Source organism: Podarcis raffonei, chromosome 4 (genome assembly GCF_027172205.1).
Source record: "Podarcis raffonei isolate rPodRaf1 chromosome 4, rPodRaf1.pri, whole genome shotgun sequence".
Taxonomy (NCBI): domain Eukaryota; kingdom Metazoa; phylum Chordata; class Lepidosauria; order Squamata; family Lacertidae; genus Podarcis; species Podarcis raffonei.
In genome coordinates this window covers 60,797,933-60,824,710 of record NC_070605.1, presented here as the reverse complement: position 1 = coordinate 60,824,710, position 26,778 = coordinate 60,797,933, and the positions used below count along the sequence as shown (strand labels likewise).

Genomic DNA, 26,778 nt, shown 5'->3' with positions numbered 1-26,778 from the left:
GAACTTGCCATAGTTTGCTGTGGTCGACACAGTCAAAGGCTTTTGCATAGTGAATGAAGCAGAAGTAGATGTCTTTCTGGAACTCTCTAGCTTTCTCCATAATCCAGTGCATGTTTGCAATTTGTATTAAAATGGGAGATGTGCATATTTGTAAATCATTAGGCAATGCTATTCCAACACAAGTCACCTTATCATCAATTTTGTGCCACAACAAATATCATAGCTGGTGAATCAGCAGCCTGTGGGTCTGATGTGGCAAACCAGTCCCCCAACTTAATTCTCCTGTAGCAGTGCCACCACTGGAAAGCGCCCTTTCTCTGCTATAGCATTATAGCAGGTTTGGAATGATAGGGAGTGAAACTGTTCCCTCTTCATAGTTTTAACCAAACTACTTAACTTGCGGATTTATGAGTTTGCTCAAACTCTAACCCTTTTGCTGAATCTAGAGGTGATTGCGAGTCGGCCTCTACCCCAAACCTATAACAATACAAAGCTGCCTCCTGCCAAGTTAATCTGTTCAGCATTGCCTACAAACTAATGGATAGCAGCTCTTCAGAAAGAAGTGTTGTCTCCCCCAGTCCTACCCAGAGAGTCAAGAGATCAAAGCTGGGGCATTTTCTCCTCTGCTGCAAACAGAAGAGGCTTTCAGACTGGTTTCTTGAGCATTTACTCAACAAATGTCTGCAAGTTTGTTTGCAAGGAGGCTAAACAATGATGTATCAAAGCAAGCGTGATCTCATCATTTTCCTTATCACTGATAGTCCTATTTTTTGGAGAACCAGGTTTGTAGCACGATAACTCCAAGCCAGCTTTAATTGTGCAACCTGAACTTACCAGTGTGTGATTAAATCCCACCTGACTTACAGTAACTGTCTGGAAGCACCAGAAATACCAGTCCTTTCACACAGCTCCCCCAGGCTGTTAACTTTGGCCAGCTCAGCTCACTTTTAGTCACAGCGCCATGCAATGAAACTGTTGCATGAGCTGCCACTGTGAAAAATCAGGGCAGAAATCATTCTTTATAGATTTCTGGGACTCAAGGCTATATTTTTAAAAGTGTTTGTGTACATATATTGAACTAATAATTGAATTAATTTCATTAAAATTGAACAATTTTGTTTTTGAAACAAGCCACATAGCTTGATTTATAAAGCAGCTGAAGCAAGCTGAAATGAACTTAAATCTAACCTAACTCTAAATTACTGGTGCTGCCCTTGGAGTGAGGTCAAATATAGGTCAACATATATACCTGATAAGGCATGTAGGCTCCTGTACAAGGTAACAGGGATCAGAGGAAGAAATGCAATTTGCTCCAGAGCCAAATGCCAATCAGACCTCAGTGCATGTTCTCTCTGTCACATGTAGGGTAGAAAGAATACAAGAGCTCTGATGTATGTATGTTTAATGAGTGCTACTAGTTCAGTTGGGCAAATGATTCTCTGTACAATTCTATGCACACTTACTTACATGGAAGTTAACCCTTTGAACCATAGGAATTACTCCTGAGCAAACATGTGTAGGATTGGACTGTACATCTTTCTTACTGTGTGAATTTAAGTGCAAATAATGTCCTCCTTGAACCTCTACATTGTCAATCTACATATTTGTTTAACTGCAATTGATGACTAGCCTGAAATAAATCAGGTCAGGTTAATAGGTATCAGGTAGCCCTGGAAACTGGGCTTCTAATGACAACTGTAGCACAGACATCAACAGGGTAAATATGCAATATACAGCGCCAGCCAACGTGGCTGAACCTTGTTTAAGAGGGATTATCTGTAAGCAAGATAAAACAGCACGCAGCACCCAACCCCCATCTAGTTTGCTAAGGAAGATACTTACCTGATAAGCTATTTTTGCAATGTTGTAATATGCCTGCAAGTGGTGACATGCTCAGTCTCTTAAATTAATGCAGGCTTTGCAATTGACTGCAAATTGCTTACAGCCAGGACCCTACCTAGGGGTTGATAAGGTTGGCCCCTGCCAGGGGCGGAGGACCAGGGGGCCCAAAATTGCACCTCTCCACTATGGCTCAGGGGCCAACCTTATCAACCCCTAGGTAGGGTCCTGGCTGTAAGCAATTTGCAGTCAATTGCAAAGCCTGCATTAATTTAAGAGACTGAGACTTAAGGGACTCAGGGGACGCGGGTGGCGCTGTGGGTAAAAGCCTCAGCGCCTAGGGCTTGCCGATCGAAAGGTCGGCGGTTCGAATCCCCGTGGCGGGGTGCGCTCCCGCTGCTCGGTCCCAGCGCCTGCCAACCTAGCAGTTCGAAAGCACCCCCGGGTGCAAGTAGATAAATAGGGACCGCTTACTGGCGGGAAGGTAAACGGCGTTTCCGTGTGCTGCGCTGGCTCGCCAGATGCAGCTTTGTCACGCTGGCCACGTGACCCGGAAGTGTCTCCGGACAGCGCTGGCCCCCGGCCTCTTAAGTGAGATGGGCGCACAACCCCAGAGTCTGTCAAGACTGGCCCATATGGGCAAGGGTACCTTTACCTTTTTTACTATGGCTCAGAGTGCAATGGATGGTGAAAAGCAAACTTTTTGAGTTTCTGGTCCATGGTATCTCCTGGCTTTGGAGGTATGGATACAACTCCTTGCCAAGGGAGCCTAGGTACGCCTCTGCTTACAGAATAAAGTTGTTAGGCAGATAAAGTACCTGAAAGTAAAGGTGTTTCACTCCCTCCTGTTGACCAAGTGTTTAAGAAGGTGTACACTTTATATTATAGATTAGGGATGCGTTACTGTATCCACCTGCCTGGAAGGAAGCCCTGTGAACTCAATCTGACTTTCTTTTGGGTAAGCAGGTACAGGATTGCAGTATAATATTGCTGCCTCTTGGGCTACATACATATTAGCAGCTTAAAAGGCAGCAAGGTTGTTCACACACTCACTCTCTCTCACTCACTCATACACTGCATTTTAAGGTGCATTTTTACGTCGCTGTATACACGAGAAAGTGATGGGGATGCTTTCACTCGATGCACATTGCCTGGCTTGTTTCCCCCACAGCCGCAACTCTGCTCCCCAAACTCCTATGCAATAAAGCCATAATCTGTGCAGGTGCAACAAGTACCTGAAATGTTCACATTAGCTTAACTGCAACTTCAGTTTTCAAATCTTACTTACTTATTCAAACCTTTATTAGGCATTATACAAATAAAACGATAAAAGAGAAAGAAACATATAAAAGCCTTGAGATATAAACAGAAAGGCAGCAGTTGGCTACATACATATATATATATATACATATAAAATCAGTGGTTTTCCTTGTTAACCTGCTCCTTGGAGGACTGCTACCAAAAACTCGGCTACCCCCGCCGTTACCCTTTGGTCAACGTCGGATAGGCAGAATCCCACACATTCACCTTGTTGGGGCTCCAGACCACCCAGAAGAGGGGACAGCACGCGTTGACGGAGCGTACTGTACAATGGGCACTGAAAGAGAATGTGCTCTACCGTGTCCGGGACATTCATAGAACATCTGCAGAATCTCTTATTTCTAGGGATGTTTTGATATCTTCCCCTGACAAATGCTGAGGGAAAAACATTCAAACGGGCCAGCATAAAAGCCCTACGTTGGGCTGGAATTATTAATTTGGTGACGTAATTGGCTCTGCTATCTAAGATATTTAAATCATAGAATATGGGCGAACAAATTTTGTTTACAGCTGCCATAATATTTTGCCTCTCGACATCCTTTAGTCTAGTTAGGATATTATGGAAAATGTATTGCTCATTAGAATTGTACAGGGGCTCCAGCTCGATGCCTAAAGATTCAATCTTTTTTTCGAGGTACTGATACCATCTTGATTTGTAGGAGTCTTTGAGCAAATCAGCGAGCAGACTTGATGGAGGGCAGCGAAAATGGCAGCGTAACCAGTACTTTATTGAGGTGGACCAGGCCCAATATTCCATTGTGTGTATGCCTATTTCTGCACACATTGTTTCATATTTGATCACAGCTGGGAGTCCGAGAATACGTCTCAGAAAGCTGGAGTGAATCTTTTTTAAATCACTATTATATGCTTGGACCCATAGCGGGATTCCATAGAGTATCTGGGATTGCACTTTTGTTTGGAATATCTGATTGGCCGCAGGAATAAATTGATTGCCTTTCTGATAATAAAAACGGGCAACAGCTGATGAGGTGCACTTTGCCTGTTTTATGGCATTTGTGCAATGATTTGCCCACCCTAAATTGCTCTGGAATAAGATTCCCAGATACCTATAGATTTTCACTTGTTGAATTTCCTGCCCTCTTATTTTCCATTTCTCTAATTTCCAACCATTCGAGAAGACCAAAATTTTTGTCTTCTCGTAATTTATAGAGAGCTTGTTACATTCGCAGTAAAGGATCAGAGAAGATATAAGGCGTTTCAGACCCAAGCTCGTTAATGATAGTAGAACAGCATCGTCTGCGTATAATAATAGAGAAACTGGTTTCTGATTAAGTTTAGGGGCATGTGATTCTATTTTTTGAAGGTGATCTGGCAAATCTGATAAAAATAAATTAAATAGGAAGGGGGCAAGAATACACCCTTGTTTTACCCCTTTCGAGTTTGGGATGTCTGATGAAAGGTGACCTTTGGTGTTAAGTTTGACTTGACAGATATTGGAAGAGTATAAATTTTTTATTAGGATCAATAAGCGCTGATCAATTTTTAATTCTGCGAGTTTCCTCCACAGCTTTGGGCGGTCAATTGAGTCAAATGCACCACGAAAATCTACAAAAGCAGCATATATCTTAGATTGCCTTTGAGATCTGTATTTTTCAACCAAATGCATAAGTATAAGGCAATGGTCTAATGTAGAGCAACCTTTGGAGAAACCTATTTGTTCTTTCCCTGGTAAATTTAGATTTTTCATCCAGGTAAGGAGTTTAGATAAAAGGTGCTTAGCGTAGATTTTCCCTATCACTGATAATAGGCTTATCGGTCTATAATTCCTTGGTTCTTTTGGATCGCCATTTTTAAAGATTGGGATAATTATTGATCTTAACCATATCTCAGGTATGATCCCATATTTATCTATAAGAGTAAACAATTGAGCTAAGGGTTCTGCCCACCAATCTATATAGGTCTTAAATAATTCTATTGGTAGACCGTCTGGCCCGGGAGATTTCCCCGATTTGAAATTTTTAACTATCTCTCTAATTTCCTCTTCTTCTACCCTTGGCCACTCCTGGAGTTTATTGATTTTATTTTTAGTGGTTTCATTTCCTTTAAGTTCACTGTGTAGATTGTTAAATACCGATGTAAAATATTGGGACCATTTGGATTCTGCAATTGGTGGTAGAGTTAGTTGATTTTCGGGTTTCAATCCTCCGTACACTAGGTTCCAGAACGCTTTGTTATTTTTACTCTGAATTGAGTCGAGTAATTGTAGCCATTTTTGGGTTGCATATTTCTGTTTCTTTTCGGCCAGAATGTAATGATATTTTCTTTTTTCATCAAGATAAGAGGGCTCTAGTTTAGTGCGATTATTTTTAAATGTTTGGCGCAGTTTTCTTTTTAGCTGGAAACATTCATCGTCAAACCAAGGGCTAGCGCTATGTTTAAGTACCCAAACTTTAGGTGGAGTACTAAGTTCTACGAACATTTGGAAGATCTCATTATAAATTTTCGGAATATCGCTGTAGGAATTAGTGGTCTTTAAGTTGGATAATACTTGTTTTCTCAGGTTGGCTGTAAGTTTTTGCCCCACTACTGCACTCATTTCCTGGGACCATTTTAATTGGGTCATTTGTTTGTATTGAGAGGGTTCTATAATATTGTGCTTGGTTATCTTGGTTTCATCCTTTAAGTTAATAGACAACAATAATGGCTGATGGTCGCTTTCAGTACGCGTTCCAATTTTGAGGTCCATGATCGAATTTATAATATTATAAGGGACAAGAATATAGTCGATGACACTGCATCCTCGGGGGGAGAAGTATGTAAACTCCCCGCTTCTATCGCCTTTTGTTGAACCGTTCACAATCTGCAAATTAAAGTTGTTACATAATTCAAGTAGGCGTAAGCCTTCGTTGTTTACAACCCTATCTCTGGAGAATCGTCCTATTTTCAAGGCATGTGCGATATCATTATCAGTATTCCAATTTAGTTTGCTACATAGTTGTTCATTGTTGGTTCCCACTCTGGCATTAAAATCACCTGCTATTATCAATGAGGCATTTGGGTATTTATCGGTCAAATTTTCTATATAAAAGGTTAGTTGTGACCAATTTTCACTGTTGCTGTTGTTTTTGGATGGGGGGATATAGACATTTACAAGTAGCAAAGTATCGTCTTTTTGGGTTAAAAGTAGGGCTTGTGCAAGTGGCAAGCATTTTTCTAACTGCTTGATTTCAAACCCTAAGTTGTCTTTGATCATACAACAGAACCCTGCTTTCGGCCGGCCCTTCGTGTTTATTTTCAATGCGGGTTTCGTATAGGAGGAGAATCCATTGATTTTAATATCTCTAGTTGACCATGTTTCTTGTAGAAGTATTAATTCAAAATCTTTAAAGAAGTTCATTAGGTCTGGGTCTCCGTCTTTGTTTCCCCACCCTGCAATATTCCAGGACAGCAAGCGTAGGATCCGTTTTTGAGTTGGTGGCTGGTTGACAGCATTTAGTCATTCTAATTCTGTTATTGAGTCCAGCGAGGGATTTTGTCTTGTGCCGATACAGCCATTTGTCGCTACTTTCGGTGGGGAACATAATGGTGGATCTTTTAGATTCTTTTTTAAAGTGCGGGAAATTAGAATTTCCTCCCTTTCTTGATTTTCTTCCTTAGCTGTTCCTTGTTCCTGAGAGATTTCTGTGGTTGGTGGGCTATTATGGACAGTAGGATTGTTTTCGGTCTCTACTTCCATTTCTTTGGTTTCATTTGGTGTTAAGCTCAGTGTGTCAGGTCTGTTGGAGGTCATCTTTTGTTCGGCAATGTTAGAATCCTTTGTAGTACTTAAATAAGGGGTACCTATTTCGTTTGGAGCTAGTATTTGATATCTCAGCCAGGAATTTGTGGTCTCATTGCTGGAGTTTTTCCTTGTCATTTCATATTTTAAAGGAGGCTGGATTTGAAGCTCTGCATCTATACATTTGAAAGTTCCATTAGTAGCTCTCTTTTTGACTATGCATTTTGGGGAGAGGGCTGGTAGATATGAGGTTTGATTGTGTATTGTTTCTACTGCATTTTGTTGGCCTTGTTGGTGAATTTCGGTCAATCTGGCCTGTAGTTTCGTCAGTTTACTGAGTATGCTTGTTTGTTCTTTATCTGGTAAGTTGGTAAAGTTATTCAGCAGATCTTCTTCTTCTGGGACTGTCCAGTCTGTTGTGTCAAGGGCGAGGCTGTTAATTGATGCTACAATCGCATGATTTGGGAGCTTAGATTTTTCTTGCGTGATTTCTCGGGTAGCTGGCAGCGGTTTCTCCCATCTACTGGGTTCTTCCACGGGAGTAGGGCAGATATCGGCTTCTGTTGGAATGGCCTTGTTCAACTTGTTCTGTCTTTTAGATGCAATCAATGGTCTGAGCGATATATCTTCAAAGTGTCGACGTGGAATAATTCCTTTCTGGGCTAAATGAGCCTTTTCCCTTAAGATTTTGGTTGGGATTCTATGACTGCCAAATCTTAGTAGTACTTTTTTGGAATATCCATCGTTAGTGAGCCTCTTGACTGCTTTTAAGTCAATCCTTCCCCCCTCAAGGCCTAGGAGCAGATTTAGATGATGTCTGGCCCAGAAGGATGACTCCCAGTAAGGTAGGGGCCCTCTGTATGGAAAAATGTGGAGAACAATCTCACATGGCCTCAGTATCAAGTTGACTGAGTGAGGGGGGCTTCCTCTGATTTTTGGTTGGTTTAGAGGTATAAATTTGTATTTGTTCTGTTTATCTCCAGGGCTTGTTAAGGATGGCAAAAAGGGAGTGAGTTGCCTCCTTTCATCTGGGTTATCCAGCTTCTTGAAGATGTTTTGTAATTGTTCAAAGATTTTTTGAACTGTTTGAGCAGTCAGTAGGCAGCATTCCTCCAGCAGCTCCACCTTTCTATCAATTAGTACTTGTGCCTCGGTTATGGGAGTAGTAGCCTTGTCCTCGTTTATTCCTAGGGATATCTCTTCAACTGTCTTTCCATGTAAAGAGTTGAGAGAGTTTTTGGGAGGAGATATGTGCTGTTTTTGAAGTAGCAGATACTTATCTAGATTACTCTGTTTGAAACCAGAGGGCTCTGCGTCAGTTTCTGTGTCAAGACACCTGAGTCTTTTGGCTCTTCTCATTGCAGATTCTTCTTAAATCAATGAGATCAGACTTCTAAATAGAGTGATAAAGTATTAAAGTTCTCAGGTCGCAATCTCGTTCAATTTTCATTCCCATGTAAATATCATAAATATCATAAATAACATAAGGGGAACATGGGAGGAAAGAGAGAGAGTGGGAGGAGAAAAGAAGCCAGAGGTTTATGAGCAGGACATAAATCCTCCGTAGTAAATTCCAGAGTTCAAGGGGTCCTAGTGTTCTTCAGATTAAAGTTCAAATAAACAGTCGTAAAATAAGTCCCAGAAACGTCGATAAGTTCCCAAAGTTAGGGAAAGTTAGAAAAAGTTCTTTTTCCGAATATTTCTTTAATTTCTTTGGGTCGTATTTCCAACTTGGTATTCACTCAGTCAGGCAAAGAGATACATTCCTTCCTCCACCTTGCGACTTTGTAGCCTGCGCCATTTTAGTCCTCTACCGAGGTGAACTCCTAAATTAAATCGTCTAACATCCGACGTTCTCCTAGTGTATTTTTAAATTTTGTAGCATTAAATGAGTCTACTCACACTAAGGGTTCCGTTCTTATAGTTTTGGAGGTCCGTCGCATTCTTCAGTGGGAGTCAGAGGCATCGTAATACAGGGTCTTTACTTTCCCTTTTGTGCTGCGGTTTCGCTGCCTCGAGATCTTCCAAAAAAAAACCCCCGAAAAAACAGCTGACCGCTTCCACACGGCTGGGTCGCCGTGGAAAACAAGCTAGGAGCAGACTCGTCCCGGAGGGAGGAGAGGAATTGTTTGAAGTGGAAAAGCTCCAAGCGTCGACCAAGTGACCTCAGCGGCAGGCGAGAGGAGGGCCTTGCAAGAGGAACTCGCACTTCGAATGGTGGTATACAGATTTAATAAATAATAATAACAGAGTTTCTAAATTCCATCAATGACAACAAAAGCATAGGAATTAGACTGTAAATCATTGTTTTGAGCAAATCCAGCTGCAAACCAAGCTGGTTCTCCTTTTCAGAATCAGGCAACAGCTTGAGAAGTTAAAAAATATCATTTACTTATAATCTTGCATCAGTTCACAGCAACGGCAGCAGTAAAAGCAGTAGGCAAAATATTTATATTTACAGTATAATCAGCCTCAAGCATGTACCTAAAGCATGTACCTAAAGCGGAGGCTTGCCATGGCTAGTCAAAGGAAGAGGGAGGGGAACAGGAAGTTTTCAAATCAGATGGAAGCTGGTTTGAATTTTGTGTGTGTGGATGTGTGATTAACTCCAATGGTTTGAAGTGCCATCAAAACCTCTTATAATAAAGCTTCTTATACCAGTAATTCACATTAATAACAGAAACATATTCCGTGCCCGTGTTATACCCAGTCTAACTGTAACTAAAAGGAAAATTACCAAAGGTTTTAAAGCTAGGTAAGCATTAATTTATGACAAAATAGAAGCCAGTTCAGGATCTAATACCAGTGAATGGCCAATAACGTTTGCAATTTCCTTAAGAAATTGTGCCCAGAAAGTGTGAGCAAACCCTCCACGGGTGCCAATATGGAAGCAGATATAGACTGCAGATAATGTCATGTGTACTCAGCATCAAACACCTACTGTACAGCGGGACTGCACTGGAGCTGCAGTAAATAGCAATGTGTACATAGGTTTGTACCTGATAAAACCAAACTGGTACATATGTGCAAAAAACCTAACAGCAAAGTTTAATCTGCTTTTCATAGTTTCTGCTACAGTATTATGGGGAATTTTGACAAGATCTCACTTGCTGGTGCTGGAACTGAAGAGACACATTTAATGGACCAGTAAAGGGAAGGTGTTGAGATATCTATATTTATTTCAAAAACAAAAGCTAGATGTTAAAGCAATCTGTGTGTGAAGCATTAAAGAGTCTATTAAGCCCCTCACAGTCCATTTCCCACCACAGCTATAGGCCTTTTGAAGTTAACAAACATAACTTCAATAGATCTACGGAGTAAAATTTGGTTGAGTTCCATCCATAATATTTTGCTGGTATGTGACAAACAATAAATGTTTTTGTGTGCTTAAGGATACATTGTCGATAGTATATTTCTTGTTCATTTACTGGGGGCGGGGCACACAATCATTAACTGTGCACTAATCAATACGCAGCGGGCTATTTTTTTCACGACAAACAAGGTCGAAGGAAACCTTCAAATCTGGTAGAGGTTTTCTGCACAGTCTCCTTGCTTTTCCGAAGTCTGGTGTCCGTGCACCATGGGGCAGTAGAGAAAAAGCTGCAACGGGCCCATAGCAAGAAAAGTTTGGGTGAGGATGCCTCAAGTGGGTGGTGAATATTCGTAGCTATGGACGTTCCCGCGGGCTTAACATTTAAAGGCGGGGGGGGGGGAATCAAATATGCTGTATGTTCCCTTGCCAGGTCACGCCGCTTAGGGAGCTAAGGCATGGGAGCAGACATTTCGGCGCCAAGATCGGAGTGAACAAGCCGAAGTTAGCAGCATATGGAAGCCAGGCGTTTCTTCGGCATGCCCACTGCTTTCTCCACGGAAGGCCTGCCTCTCTTGGTTGAGAAGGATTGCTCCGGCTAAGTAGCTGGGACGCACAGATCCAGCCTTTCGCCTCCAGCGAAACAAAGAAGCAACACCGGATTCGAGAGCCATTGTCGTAGGAGGGGCGAGTGTCTCCCCGCCCCCGCGCGCCGCTTTCCTTTTTTCCCAGCTTCCCTAACGTCGCGGGGGTGTGGGCAGGCGCGCGTTGCGCCTGCGCTGGATGCGCCTTTCTGAACTGGGAGCGCTGCAGCGCCGGGAAGTTCTCCACGGCTGTCGGAGGGAAGGAGGAAGGCTGCGGCGCGCTCCTGCCGCGGAGAGGTTCGTAGCTCCTGGGCTGCTTCCCGGCGCCTGGCGGGGGGAGGAAGGGCGCTGGCGACTACGGGGGGGGGGAGATGACTTCGGCCGGGCGCCGCCGTCGGGGTTCACCCTAAAGTGAGGGAGTTGTTTGGCTCTGGGAACGGCTTTGGGAAGGTGGCGGCGGGAGATGAGCTGGGCAGAGAAGTCCCGGAGCCTGGCTCTTCTTCCCTGGGTAGGGGCCGCGGGGGTGCTGCTGCTGCTGGCAATAACGAAGCGGGGTTTCCTTTCGGCAGCTCTCCGGGCGCCCCCTCTCCTGTATCCGGTGATCCTCGCTGTTGGAAAGGGGAGGTCTCCTTCCTGCCTGCCGCAGGAGTTGCTTGGTAGGTGGCTGGCTGGGTGTCAGCCAGCCAGATGTTGATCTGGGCGCAGGGAGTTTGGTTTGTTGTGGGCTGATGTTTTGTGCCCGGCAGGACTTATTTCAGAGGGTCGCAGCCCGAGTTTGGGAGAGGCGCCATTGTCCGATTTGGTTTTTTTGTTTTCGGAAGCCGAGATGATGGGAAGTTTTAGGAGCAAGTGATCTAATTCCTTTAAGACAAAAGTAGTTCTGAGATTTGCGTCCCGAGAAGGGAGCTGGCTCCAAGTACTCCAAAAGAGCGTTTGACATGAATCGGAAGGGGGAGAGAATGGCCTGTCCCCCTCGCTTTCGGATCACAGGCAGCTGCCTGCTTCCTCCCTGTGAAATGGCTTCTCTGCACGAAGTAACCTTATGTCCCCCACCACCTCCCTGCCTTTCGCAGCATCAAGCACTCGCTTTGCAGTCTCACCCGTTTTTAATTTATCAGGAAATTGCTCTGCACTATCTTTGTTTGTCTGCAATGAGCTTTGACCTCCTACAGCCCTTTTTGTGTCATAGGCATCTTTGACCTGCCATGCGGTTTTTACAAAAAGAAGGTATTGTACTTCAAAGTATGCTGCAGAAAGCATGTGCGCTGCCAAGTGGCTGTGTTTGGTTACTTGGTGTCTAATATATCTCTGCTTGCGCTAGCAGTGCAGAACCAAGTGTTCTTTTTAAAGTTTATTGTCCGAGACTTCGAATTTTGCTGGCTGTGTTGGAAGTGTGTGTTTGGTGATGGCACAGATCTCACATATTTTGATTTGGCTATGTGAGGGCCCAAGCACAGACCTGTGCATTAAATATGAAAGGTACATACATGTATTTAGTCTCCTTCTGTTTTGAAGTACACATAAGTAGGCTGACCCTACTTATGCAGATATTTTAGTGTGAAATGGGGTTTAAAATGCATAGATAACACATGTTAATATCCTCAGGTGTTTAGATGCTAGCACACAAATATTTGAGAACCCGCATGGTGCAGTGGTTAGTGTGTTGGCCTAGGATCTGGGAGATCAGCGTTCAAATCCTCCATTGGCCTTGGAGTTCACTGGGTGACCTTGAGCTTGGCTTAACCTACCCCTCAGGGTTGCTGTGAAATACAATTGGAAAGGGGGAGAACTCCTTGGGCAGGATATTCTACCCTATACACACGGAGGAGGGCCTCTGGTGATAATCTTGGTAAAGGAAAAAATAAAGGAAAGAATGCAATTGTGTTCAACAATTGCTATCTGTCAAATGCATCAGCAATCAATATTCTGGGGTTGGCTTCGACAGACAGTAGTTGTTAAACACAAAGCCCAGTGGATGGCTTTTAAACAGGAAACTTCTGCTTCCTGACTACAGTATGGCTTTAACGTTTTGCTTAGTAAGCTGTTTTTGCAGTTTGCATTGTTGACCAGAATGACTTTTGTTGCCTGAGGAGTATTAGAATTTTGCAGGTTGTTTTTAAGTATTTCAGCAGTTTGATTTTTACTGGAAGAAGTTAAGAAAGCATAGACACTTTTGAAATAGCACACATATGTAAATTTGGGAAACAGTGAATGAAAGTTCTAAGGGTCAGGACTAACGTTAAAAATGGCATAAAGAGTCCTTAATAGAAACAGACCTCGAAAATCAATGGAATGCCAATACAGACTAAAATAGTAAGTCTCAAGGAAGTACTAGGTGCCTTCCTGTAATTCATGGATCTCGGGGTTCCAGTGGCACTAATATGTAAAGTTTAAAAGGAACTGAATAATATAGGAAAACTGAAGATGACAATTAAGTTATCTACAAAGTGGGTCATATCAATGGACCATCCTGGCAAAGACCAGATAATATGCTTGGACCTAAGAGAAGTGAACAAGTAAACATTTTCAAATGCCTGCCATAGAAGAAATCATTAGTAAATTAGCAGGAGCAGCAATATTTGTAGTCCTGTGAGCCTGTACTTGGACAGTTTCAACAAAAGTTCAAAGTGATTTCTTTAGCTCCAAATGTAGCAAAGGATGACCCATCAGGCATGTGAAGGTCTTGATAGTGTTGCATGTTGTATAGATGATAATGATGATTATGGTGTGGGGAAAGACACAGGAAACAGGAAACATTCCTTATAGGAGTCAGACTCATTGGTCCATCTAGCTCAGTATGAGCTACACCGATGCCAGCAGCTTTCCAGAATTTCATGCACGTTTCTCTGAGAAGACACCTGGAGATGCTGCGGATTGAACCTGAGACTTTCTGCATGAAAGACAGATGCTGTACCACTGAATTACAGCCTCCCCAGACAAAACCTAAGAGTGACATGTCACAGGGCTGTGTGGGCAGAGTTGCACCTCATCAGACATAATTGCATCTCAGTTGTGGCCACTGCACGCATTAGGAATTTCCCACGGCAGCAGAGTGCAGATGATGCATGCACTTTCCTGCTTTGAAGCAATGCCATTTTTCCATGATGTAAAGTGACCCTAGGCTTAGAAGCTTCCTAGCCCTGCACTGCTTGAAACTTTTTAGCTCCAGATTTCCAATGATAGAATAATAGCTGTGTGTTTTACAGTACAATCCTATACACATATACTCTGAAATAAGATCAGTTGAGTTCAACAGGGCTTACTCTCAGTAAGTAGGTAAAGGATTGCAACTTTTGTAGTCCGAGATTTCTGGCCGTTTTACCTATTTTGTGTTCACACCCAGTCAGATACAGGAGGTGGGCTTGTATGTGTACATACTACCTTATAAAGTAGCAACTTCATGGGGCATCTAGGCTACAAGACATCCCAAGAACCCCCAAGTGAATTAGGTTTACATAGTAATGCATATGATTGTGTGCAGATATGTGTCCGGACACATACAATATAAAATCTGTAACTTATTCAAAATCATACACCCTCAAGCTCCACTTCCAAATGTTATGTTGTTATAAGGTACATTCTAAATAACAATATTTCCTAATATGAAATTCAATGCTGACATTGGGGAAAGCCCTATCCCCGCAGTCCAACGGCCATTATCCATAAATATTTCCTTGTTTACCTCGGAAGGCGCATTACTACAACGTCATATTGTGCTGGAATCGTTTTGCTAACCTTTTACTTACTTACTTACATATCTATTTAATAAATGAGTAGCATACAGAGTTCTATTATCTGACCCACAATCCAGCCCTATTGCTGAGGTCAAAAGAAGTTACTTATGACTATTTCCATTGGACAAATTATCAGTGGGATTCAATAGTATGGCTAACTTTGGATTGGGGCCGTTGTATAATATGTTTTAAAATATCCTAGTGCCTTGGTTCAGATATGAGTGATATCATTTCTAGGACAGTTAGCTCAGACAGAGAAAAGTGAGTATGCAGCATGTAGTTAAATTATGGGATTCACTGTCACAGGATGGTCACCAACTTGGGTGGCTTTCAGTGAGGATTAGAATTATTCATGGAGGATAAAGTTATTAATGGTTATTAGTCATGAATGATGGCTATGTTCTACCTCCACAGTCAGTGGCAGTATTCTTCCAAATACCAGTTGCTGGAAATCACATGCGGCAAGTGTTGCTGTGTTCTGGACCTGCTTGCCAGTGTCCCATAAGCATCTGGTTGGATGCTGGACTAGGTGGTTCTTTGACCTGGTCCTGCAGGGCTCTTAGGTTCTTCGACTTTCATCTGGCACCATAACCTTGTATGGCATGTAACATTGCTATATTGAATTCTATTTTTATTGTTGCTGCTGCTTGGTAATTTTTATTCTACACATGTCTGTACCTTTGCATGAAGAGTAGACTAAAAATATGGCTAAGAAAAAGAGACTTGAACCATGCCATACGCACATTGCAGTCACTCCCAAGATTAGATTAGCCATATCTCTCCCTCCTCAGCAGTACTTGCAACACCTTTCAGTGTTGACTACTAAGAGGAATGTCCGTGTGTGTTTGTGGGATTTGCCCTCCCTCAAACCAGCCAGGAGCAAGCTTTGCAGAATACTCTGCACCCCACAATAATTTCATGCAGTTCTCTAAACACCCACAAGTTGCTTCATAAAACTCACATGTCTTGTATACATGCACAAAACGACTCTGTTGTATTGATTTTTTAAAAAACAAAACATGTACCTTATCAGATAGGGAAACTTGTCATTGGCATTTGCTGTATAGTTTGGGGAAAAGGCTGGGTTTTGAATTCTAGCTCTCTTGAGGGGTGGGGAGATGCATTGTAAATACAATGCAATTAGACCTTGTGGGGGGCTGGACTATATTTTTGGGGGGAGGTGAACGAATTCCTATGCCCCACAAATAACCCAGAGATGCATTTTAAATAAAAGGACACATTCTACTCATGTAAAAACGCACTGATTCCTGGACAGTCCATGGGCCGGATTGAGAAGGCGATTGGGCCGGATCTGTCCCCCGGGCCTTAGTTTGCCTACCCATGTTGTAGACACTCGATAGTAATGATTTACACAAAGAAGCTTATACACAATGTATGACAATAAATAATGCTCTCCTGCCCGTACCACCATTAACTAAAATTTGCTTAGTGTAGTGCAGGGCACTACCTTCTCATTGCTGGGATCCCAGTTTTGGAATACTTTCCTCTCTGAGATACAGCTGGCACCGGTGCTGTTGAACTTCTTGTGCCAGTTAAAGATGTGCATTTTTGCTCATGATTTTGCTGGAGTTTAATGTTAGATTGATGGTTGTGATTTTTGTTTAATTGTGATTTATCTAGTTTTATTATGTTGGTGTGCAGTACTGAAATTCCTTGCAGTGAATTGTTGCTTCATTCTATTGGGTGGCGTCCAGGTTTTAAAAAGAAGATAGAGGATTTCCATGTTCTAGATGTGCATTACTTAGGACGCTTGCTGCTTTTCAGGCCAAACTCTTAATACTCCTCCAAAAAGGGAGGTATAATAATAATAATAATAATAATAATAATAATAATAATAATAATTTATACCCCACCCATCTGGGTGCGTTTCCCCAGCCTCTCTGAGTGGCTTCCAACAAAATATTAAAATACAATAGTCCATCAAACATTAAAAGCTTCCCTAAACAGGGCTGCCTTCAGATGCCTTCTAAGCGTCAGATAGTTGTTTATTTGACATCTGATGGTAGGGCGTTCCACAGGGCAGGCGCCACTACCAAGAAGGCCCTCTTCCTGGTTTCCTGTAACCTCATCTCTGGCAGGGAGGGAACTGCCAGAAGGCCGTCGGTGCTGGGCCTCAGTGTCCGGGCAGAACGATGGGGGTGGAGACGCTCCTTCAAGTATACTGGGCCAAGGCCATTTAGGGCTTTAAAGGTCAGCACCAACACTTTGAATTGTGCTCAGAAACGTACTGGGAGCAATGTAGGTCTTTCAAGGTATCCTTTTAAGGTATCCTTAAATTCCAATTAAAATGCATTGTTTCCAGAATCCGAGACCAGGGAGAAGAGTTGGTGGAGGAAGATTGGAAGAAATTTAAAGACTATTTACAGAAACATTGTAAAATTAATGAATGTTAGAAGGATGTTGGAATGATGTTATGTGGTTTTAGCAGAAATGTTATAAAGGATTAGGAAAAAACTGACTGTTAATTGGTGAAAGGAGGGAAAGTAAAGTTACATTATATTAAGATAAATTACAGGACAAAAATATGAAAAGATGGAAAGGTTTTGCTGAAACAGATAATCGAACTAGAATACAAAAAAGGGAGGTGTGAGGAGGTCAAGGAAATAAGCTAATGAAAGATAAGTTATGGGAAGATTTGCTGTGGGTTTTTTGGTTTTTTTTAATGGATTTTATTTTTCTGTTTTTTTTCTTTTTCTCATTCTTTTTTCCCCCTTATTGTGATGTGTTGTATTGTTTTTGTTTAATATGGTGTTTTTCACTTTTTCTTTCTGTAACCTATAAAACTTTAATAAATATTATATTAAAAATAAAATAAAATGCATTGTTTCAATAAAAAGGGCAGACAGGGTCTTTTTGTTGTTGTCAAATAGTTTTCTAATGCTTTCTAAATGTAGATTCATTTAAATCTAGCTTCAAACCTGGGTTTGTCATTAGAAATTGCTTTTATTGCTGTTTCAGAAGGCCTATGCCTCCTGATGCTGGAAAAACAATACCAGGAGTACAACCCTGTTAATTCTCCTGGACCCTTCAGGGAATGGCTTTTGATGTCATTGACTACAATATCCTTTTGGATAGACTCTTCACGTTTACCATATGATGTTCAGGTGGTTCTGCTCCTACCTGCGTGCCTGATTTCTAAAAGGGAGCACTGAGGGACAACTGTTTGGCCCTGAGGCATGTCTGCCACAAGATGCCACAGGCTCTAATTCTGTGTCCCATTCTTTTTAACTTCTGTGTGAAACTGCTGAGTGAGGAGTTGGGTGTTGTCTGTATGCTTGATGACGCTGAATTTTTTAAAAGCTGGTTTAAGCAAGGCAGAGAGTTCTCTAGGATGAGTAATGAGAATAAGAGCCAGTAAACAAATGTAGTCCTGACAAAATGGGGTGTACTTCTGATGGGTGGCTTATTTGGATGGGATTTAACAATTAATTAAAGTGGGGATTTGAACCCTGATCTCCCAGGTCCTAGTCTAAAACTCTAACCCAGCCTTTCTTAACCTTAGGGTCCCCAGATGTTGTTGGACTACAACTCCCATCATCCCTGACTACTGAGCCTGCTAGCTAGGGATGATGGGAGTTTTGGTCCAACAACATATAGAGACCCAAGGTTGAGAGAGGCTGCTCTAACCACTAGACCACAGTATGCCATATGCACTCCAGATGCTGTCTAGCCTGTTTCATCACCCACAGATCCCCTAAATTTATGTATCGGCATTGCAATTCATTACCTTCAAGAACACTATTTATTTACTTCTGTTCAAGATATTTGTTTACACTATAGTGAAGGGCATGCTTAGATCTCCTCTGGAGAGCAACATGTGAAAGCGCAACCAGGAAAAACTGAGCTGCATTCCTCAGCTTCTTTCATGGGCTGCTCCCATATCCACAAATCTCATGTGGGAGAAAGGCATGTGTTTCGCACAATGCTGAGCCATGTGCGTTCTTGCCTTCCTTTGAATGGGAACAGCGCTTTGTGAAACTGGTTTTCATTTAAGCCCAAGTCTGCAGTATTTCCAGTGTACAAACCAGATTACTGTCCTCCAAGCAGCCATGTGAGATGGATAAGACTGGAAGATTGTATTGTCCAAGGCCATTAATTAGTTCAAGATTTAGATCTTTAATGCTCCAGAAAGTAAATGCCACAGTTGCTAATAAGCAAAATTAAAACATTAAGAGAAGCACTCTTGAAAGCCTCTAAAAAGCTGATGAGCTCTATGGTTGAGCAGAAGTTTGAATTTGAATACCCCAACCCCCATCCAGACCTAGCACTCCTGTTGTCTGCATCCTGCCAATGTGGTTCATGTATTCAAAATCATGAAAACAAAAAGGCCCAATGGCGTCCGGCACACTTCTCTGCGCGGCTCTGCTGCTTCCCCCAAAGACCTTTGACTCCAGCAGCAAGTAAACACAGCGGAACAGAAGCAGGAACGTTCTGTCGTGTGGTAATAATTCAGGCTGAAACGCAGCAGTCTCCTTATCTTTAAAGTCTTTATTCCTTAGCAAAAGACAACAGCTATAAATTTCCCGGCGACAGAGCGCTCATGGCTGCTCTCTCCACGGAGCAAACACACACACACTGAACACAGGAAACCACTCCCTTCGGTGTTCTAAACCCCGCCTCAGAATGTGAGACGTCACTCAGAACTTCATAACCCTGTAAGTTCTGGTTCTCCTAACAGTTTTGAAAGGAATGAACGGTCATTACCTAACCTTTGTGTAAAATTCCTGTGCTTTACGCACCAAGTAGAACTTCTCTACCCATTCCAGTCTTTGTTAATGGTGATCACTATATTAATTATTCTAAATAAAAATATAGTTTTTGTGTTTAGTGCTACTAAATGAGATACTGGAGTTGAACAACAAAGCTGCTTCTCTTTTCAAACTTTGCTGGCCATCAACTTCACAACATTTAATCATTTTTATATACGTCTTTGAATAAGAGATGTTCCTCACATTTAACAATGGGTGCCTTCTTTTTTTATGTTACAGCTGACCTCTCCAGACAGCAATGCTAAACATGGATGGTGGTAAGTTTGTGTGCATGTTCTAATAGTTTGTGTTTTCACTTGGAAGAGTGTGTAATGCCCTGCCAGGATCTTTGGTGTCAGAGTATGTGTGTTGGAGCAAGGGGCATTGTCTCCTTTCCATGCCTATATCTGCTGTTATGTCAGCTATTAGATCCTTCCTTTTCTCCACCCCAATAAAGAATCGTCACTGTCTGACAGGAGTCAAGTATTAACTCTAGCACAAAAGGACTCATGTGAAGTACCTGTAGTGGGGAAATCACAAGAATCCATCCCTGGATTAAACTGCATATCCATTAGGGGCACTGAGTAGGCTTCCACAAATCAGATCATACAGAGCAGCTTTGGCCTAACCTTAAAAGCTCAATAAGATACATGGTCATCTGGCACATGCAGAGGACTTGTGGCAGCTGAACGAACCTCGAATCTGGGCACTACAAGATGCGTATTTAAAAACTTGGGTTTTGACTTGATCTGTAAAAGCCACAAATCATTTATCATCCCTTCTTCTGATATTATATTCCAGCCTCGGAAGCTGGATTGTTTCTGTGCTGACAATTCAAAACATGTTCAAATCTTACGGGGATGAGATGAGTTTGACACTTAAAATGCATTGAATGTCCTGTTCACCTGGCTTAGTAATGTTTGAAATGTTGTTAACTGCTCCAGGCCCTTGTGCTTGGGACAGTTAAAATTATTATCATATAATCACTAGACACACGTGCTTTATTTAGAAATAAGTTTACATATTCTTGCCTTAGAAAAAGAATTATCCTGAATTAAATAAAATAAATAAAACCTAATGTTTCTGTTTTAAATTGCCACTGACCTCTGTTTTTTTTTTTTTTTTTGCAGTGTTCATCTCAGAGACTAAAGCCAATTCTGTCCTGAAAAGATATCCGCGGGCTAATGGGTTTTTGGAGGAATTAAAGCAAGGAAACATTGAACGTGAATGCTTTGAAGAAATTTGTAATAGAGAAGAGGCAAGGGAAGCTTTCGAAAATGATGAGAAGACGGTAAGTTATCTATGCAGTTGTAAAGGTATGCTTCCTGGGTTAACTTTCTTTTTAATGATACTGATTGGTTTATATTTCTTTTCGACATAATGAACACAAAACTTTCTTTAATCTCTGAACGAGAAGTTAGTTCAAAACTGCAGCAAATTGAAAGCAAGAAGAAAGAGAACCTGGATTACTAGAAACTCTTGCCTCCATCTCTCTTATTTCATGCACTTGGCTTAATGGAATCATTGAGTGGTGTTCAGCTAAGTTTTACTTGGTTGGGTCCATTAAATTCAGTGGGTTTACTCTGAGTAATAGTTGAATGCTGGCTATTATTACAGCCTGGCCCACGGTATACTTACAAGTGAATCCCACTGAACTCAGGGCTAACTTCTGAATAAGCTATAAGTTTGTGACATCTCTGTACCCTAGTTTCTCAGATAATTTCCTTCACTGTTGGATTCATATTCTGGCAATATAAAACAACCAATGTCCTGCCTACCCACTGTACCCCGTCCCTTGGATTGGTTGTTAGTAAGAAGGCAGGTGGGACAGGCAGTTTGAGGCAGACTGGGGCTGGTAGGGGAGTGCCCCATTTGCTGTCATGGACCAGCCTCCATAGAACATTTTGTCTCTGAAGGAGAGGGCTACCAATGGCTACTCATTACAATGTCTATTCTCTATCTCCACAGTTGGAGGCAGCAGTGCTGGAAACCATGGGAGGAGATGGTGCTCTTGTGTTCATGTTCTGCTCCCTGATTTCCCACAGGCCTCTGGTTGGCCACTGGGAGAACAGGATGCTGGGCTAGATACTGTCCTTGTGCTCTTATGGTCCGTGCTATGCCGCAAAGTAATGTAATGGGGGAGATGTTTTGCTGTTTTATCTCAATATGATAAACAGTGTCTTTTTTTCTACCTCTTCTCCCTGCAATTATGAGAAAGGAAAATAATTACTCTTAAATGTGTTCACAAGTGTTAAAAGAGTGTCTAATGGAACTGAAATGAAAATTGGTTGATAAGAGGTCATATACTGGAAACCTGCCAGAATACTTGTTTGCTGACTCCTGGAGCAGTATTTTTGTGCAGCCATAAAACCTCTCATTTTTCCAATCAGAAAAAGGGAGGGACCTCTCAGAAAACCTATTTTCTTCTGTCATATTTTCAGATGGAGTTCTGGAAGGACTACACGAAGAGGCTCAATGGAGAAATCAATGGAGGACATAACTGGTATCCATTTTACCTTGTGATTCCATTAATCATTGGCTTTTTCGTTATCCTTATCATATTTATCACATGGAGGTGCCTGTTCAGAAAGAAAATGCATAGACGTTCCATGTATGCCCATAGCAGAACCAGAGAAGTCACAGGAGACAGAACTGTTGCAGATGGAAGCAGTCCACTTCCTCAGCCACTTAGCATCCTTCATTCCCCCCAGGAAGAAATGTTTGAAGGCAATGGACACTCTCCAGGATATCTGAGCTACACAGACGGACGTTCAGACTCAATATCAATCAGGCTGTCAAATTACGACCCACCGCCATCGTATGAGGAAGTGGCTGGTGCAAATGGCCCGAGGAGAAAGGAAGCGGCAAATCACTCGGACCCACCGCCTCAATATGAAGACATTGTGAATAGCATTTCAGTAACTCCTGTTACCACTAAATGAAGCAGCGAGAATTCTGGGCCCATTCTTTTAAAGGGGATGAGGAGGGAAGCCTAATACCTTTTTAGCACTTTATTGCAGCTTAATTATATATTTCCAAGATTGGTAATGCTAACACCACTTCCTCTTCCGTGTCCCAGATTAGTTTTGTTCCACATATTCCCCCAGCCCTGGAAACAATGCAGTCTTTGATACGGTTGTGCATACTTCCAGAGGTGCAATTTCTGTCTTTCTATATTGCTGGAAGTGATCTTGCAGCAGACCTAAAGGGCTCCCTAACCACAGGCACACACACACACACACACACAAATCTAAAACCAAAAAAGGCCAATAATTTTTGTCCTTTTGCTTGTTGTGCTTTATAAGCCACACCCAACAGAAACCAGTTAAGCCAGCTGGCATAAATGGTGATAGCTGCCTCTGCCAAAGAGAGCACATTGCCCTAAGTAAGGTTGAAACGTTTTGACAAATAACACTTAGTACAGTTGTGAGAAATGTGGTAAACTACTGATTAATTTTAGGTTCCAGCAAAAAAAAAAAAAAAAAGAGGCCTCTGCTCCTGAGGTGGAGTATAATAGTACTGCATATATTTTTCCGATTATGCAAACTAGAAACACATACTGATAGTAATTAATTTTGTTCCTGTCTTCAGTGCAGCTATAACAACCTATCTGCCAGAGGAAAGGTTAAGAGACAATAGATTACAGGGGAAGGGAGCTTTTTCTGTGATTGACATAAGATGTAATAAGCCCTGTACAGAAGCTCTCTCTTTCCTACTTTCTGTGGGAAGTGTGTTGACTTGAGAGCCCAGTGTACTAATTATCCCATGACCAGTGGGAGTATACCTTATCAGTATTTTGTTGCAGTTCAATGAATTGTTCCACGTTTGTATTCATTTCATATTTTACACACTATGAAATGGCCTATTGTTTTTTTTAGTAACAATACTCAATTCTGACCCGCCTGTGCTTTTTCACTTCACAGAGATGCTGTTAAGATCTGACTGGTCTCTTGTTTATGCATGCTGGCTTTTAAAAGCAGATAAGAGGTGATGCTTAAATCACCAGAAATCTATAAACCAGAAACTTTATTCCAAAAGCAGCGCTGAGAAAGTGCTGCTTCTCTTCGCCCACCCCTTTACCAGGGTTTCCCCCCTTTTTAATAGCAGCTCTTATTTCTCAATGAGGGAGGGTAGGAAAATGAGTGAGAAATGTGAAGGTGGGGACCCTTGCCTGTACATATTTATCTCTTAAAACCAATTGTTTTGAGCCATTCGTGGCGAACTACAACAGTACATGAAGGTAAGAAGAGGGTGATTTCCCCCCCTGTAACCTGGTGTCCTCCAGGTGTTTCATATTACAAGTTCTATCATCACTGACAATTGACCAGGCTGGCTGGGGCTGGTGGGAGTTGTGGTCAAAAACATCTGATGGGCAGAAGATTGTGCAGTGCTGCCCTAAAGCTTTTCAGTCTGGCTAACCAGACAAGAGTGACTCTGGCAACCTTTCTCATACTTGGCCCCCCGTTTTCCTAAGCTGAAATTGAAGGCATTCTATAGTGGTGATTTGCATAGATTTGCCCAGAAAGTAATCTCTTCTGAAGGCAGGTACGTCTACTGCATTTCTGCATTATGGGTGTTATTTGGATCATTCAGCCACTGTTATTAAATAAATATTACGCAGAGACCCAAGAGCAGTGTGTTTTACACAAGAGCATCAGAGTGATCAAAACTACACCCCCAGCGCAGAACCGCGGGCAAATTACTTGCCTCTCTCACAGGGTCGTTGGCAAGAAGACATGGCCACTGTCTCAAAGGAACGCTTTTAACAACTTATTTCTCTCAACACACTTGTGATTCTCTCACAGTCACAGTAGTTTGCGCTAACACATATTTTGGGAATGACTGGTTGATGTATTCTTCAAGTTAAAACAGTATAGGCACACTTTCAGATTTGGATTTAGCATATCGTATGAATGGAAGAAAGCTTAAATTGTCGAACCTGTTAGAAAATAGAATTGTGGTTTCCCCCCCCCCCCACACACAACTCTCTTCAGCTTCCATGTTGGCGGGAGGTGTTCTATTGACAATGGGTTGGATCCAAGCATAGTTGTGCTTGAAGCAGAGCCAGTGGAATCAATGGGACTCAGCTGTGACTGAAGTTCCACTGACTTCAATGAGTCTTAAGTCTAGATCCAACTCGCAAGGTGCATATGATCTTAAACTTGAGGTCACCGATCATTGTGGTTACGCCAAGTGTACTAAGTAGAATAAAAGTGGGGTGATTAGCTGTAGGCCCATGTGCACATTCTCCTCCCCACACCCTGTTTTCTTTCCTGGCTACTATATCTCCTTTCTTGCTTCCCTGTGTGTTCCCATTTTGTGTTTGCACTCATTTCCCCAGTTTTTGGACTCTGGATTCTGAGCCACAGTGGTAATGTGAGTACAGAATCAAGAAGCGGCCCTTCGTGTCTGTGTGTATTTTTCAGAAGCATTGTTCCAGAGCAAGAAGGGGCCTGTGTCTATCCCTTTTTGGGTTCCAGCAAGGTGCATTGCTTTTTGGCAGCAGTAACAACCATGGTGGGGGGATAATTTTACCTTTCTGCTTCGGGTATGAAAATACCTTCAGTCAGTCCTGCCTTTTTCTGCTGGAAAACCATCCCATATCTCTGTTATCAAGGCATTTATTAGTATAATCTTGGTCAGATGTCACACACACACACATACACACACACACACACCCCAAAAAGCTTGTGAAATCATAGCAAGCAATCGTAGCAAAGTCAGCTTTGTGAACTGGGTGGCAAATGGAACATGCTTGTATTCTCCAGCAAGACATTTAGCTTTGCTTCCCTTGACTTAAAATTAGTGCATTGTGATGGGAAAATCTCCAGTGTCTGCTGCTAAAGGGCTCGCTTTAATATCTGCTAAAGATAAATGCAATGAGACTGCACAGCCTTCAAGGCCAGACTGTTTTCTTCTGTGCACCTTTACAGATGGAAGTTCCTAATAATATGCCTCTCTAGATGCTTCTGTTTTTACTTTACCTCAAAACACCTTGATGCACAGCCAGAGTGAATCATTCCTGTGATAAAGTGCCTCATATCTGACTTACAGAAATCACTTGGGATGGGGCAAATCTATTGTTAAGATTACTTCTATTGTTGGCCTTTCTGTTGCTGCTGATCAAGGAACGCACACATGATACATACTAAGAGAAGCTCCCCAGTTTCTGTTGAATCTCAGATTTTCGTCATCTCATGTATAAATTTATTGCTGTGTTGCGGTGGTTCCAATTATATAACCTATAAAAGCGAGGCTTCCTATTAGCTTGATTTTTGTGTGTTGCTGTTCCTGAATTGATCACGTATTAATCCAACTAACATAATGATTTATACAGAATGTTTATTTTTTCAAAATATGGTTAACTATTTTTAAATGGTTGTTGCCTTGCAGTAGATAATATAACACATAACCTCGCCTATAAAAGTTTTGGATGTGTGTATTTTACGTTAATAATAGGCAATGTGATATATTTTGCACCTGGAGTATAACAATGCCATTATCTTGTGAAGTTCTTAATACTTCTATGTTATAAAAGAAGTAAGAATGGAGAAGCCATGTGTTGTCCATAACAGTTATCCTGACTCTGGTGACAACTTGTTCAGTGCATGTAAATAACCCCAATTTTATTGCAGTATTAAATATTTTTTTAATATGGTTTACATTTAAATTAATGCTATTTTAAAAACATTTGGGGGGTGGGATCCTGGTATGCAATAAAGCTATTTTTAAATTCTTGGTGCCTTGGTATTTTACTCAGAGCAGAGTGGTTCTGTCACAGCCTTGCTTTTTTATTGTCTGGAACAAAAGGTTATGAACAAGTTTTGATATATTGGCACTGTAAGACTAATAAAAGTCCAAAAGATTATCAAAGCTTGCTGCAGTATGTAATGTTAAGTTACTTTGTTTTTAAGTGTTGTTCAAAATGAAATACCACTGCTAATTTTCCCCTGGAGTATACATTTATCTTTGCCTAACTTGAGAATTCGACAGGACCATCACTGAGTCATTGCCAAGACCAGAGTAATAGGATAACATTACTTGTTATCACCTTCCTGGAGGCCAAAGAGCTTATTTGAAGGAAATGGATGTGCGTAGTGGAAAATAACTGTCAGTTAATTCCAAATTACTTCAGGACCTTGAGCCAGTAATAATAAGTCCATTTTCATTAAATTGGCTATCAGTTTCAGTTGTATACATCTTGTAAGGCCAGAATAAAATGTAAAACAAATTTGGAATATATTTCTTAGCATTGGGGGACAAGAAACGTTTTGACGAAGCATAGGACACGTTGACGTTACAATTATTCCTGTCCCTTCCTTTAAGGAGTTAGGGAGGTGGTTTTCTCATGCTCTCTCTTTCTGCCCTGGCCTATCTAGCAGGGATTTCAGTGTCAATCTTCAGGTTTCACATCAGATGCAATACCACATTGTAGTTCCCTAGCATCCTTATACACAATTATTTTAAATGAATGGGATCATCA

The 26,778-nt window shown here is 41.7% G+C and overlaps 1 protein-coding gene across 4 annotated transcripts; it reads left to right on the top strand.

The window, feature by feature from the left end:
- The first annotated feature begins 11,052 nt into the window (after positions 1-11,052).
- Positions 11,053-24,844, top strand: PRRG1 (proline rich and Gla domain 1). Of its 4 annotated transcripts, XM_053386949.1 has the most exons (5): positions 11,076-11,093; positions 11,949-12,019; positions 19,536-19,573; positions 20,426-20,586; positions 21,737-24,844. In XM_053386949.1, exons 3-5 carry the CDS (start codon positions 19,555-19,557, stop codon positions 22,235-22,237), a joined length of 681 nt encoding a protein of 226 aa, XP_053242924.1. In that variant the 5' UTR covers positions 11,076-11,093; positions 11,949-12,019; positions 19,536-19,554; the 3' UTR covers positions 22,238-24,844. The 4 variants fall into 4 exon arrangements, with proteins under 4 accessions (XP_053242925.1, XP_053242924.1, XP_053242927.1 ...); XM_053386950.1 differs by lacking the exon at positions 11,949-12,019 and having other exon boundaries at positions 11,053-11,089; XM_053386952.1 differs by lacking the exons at positions 11,076-11,093; positions 11,949-12,019 and adding an exon at positions 11,279-11,300.
- Positions 24,845-26,778: the final 1,934 nt, after the last annotated feature.

Coding starts and splice junctions, on each gene's coding strand:
- PRRG1 (XM_053386950.1), top strand. Junction 20,587..21,736: donor TCGAAAATGATGAGAAGACG/GTAAGTTATCTA, acceptor TCATATTTTCAG/ATGGAGTTCTGGAAGGACTA.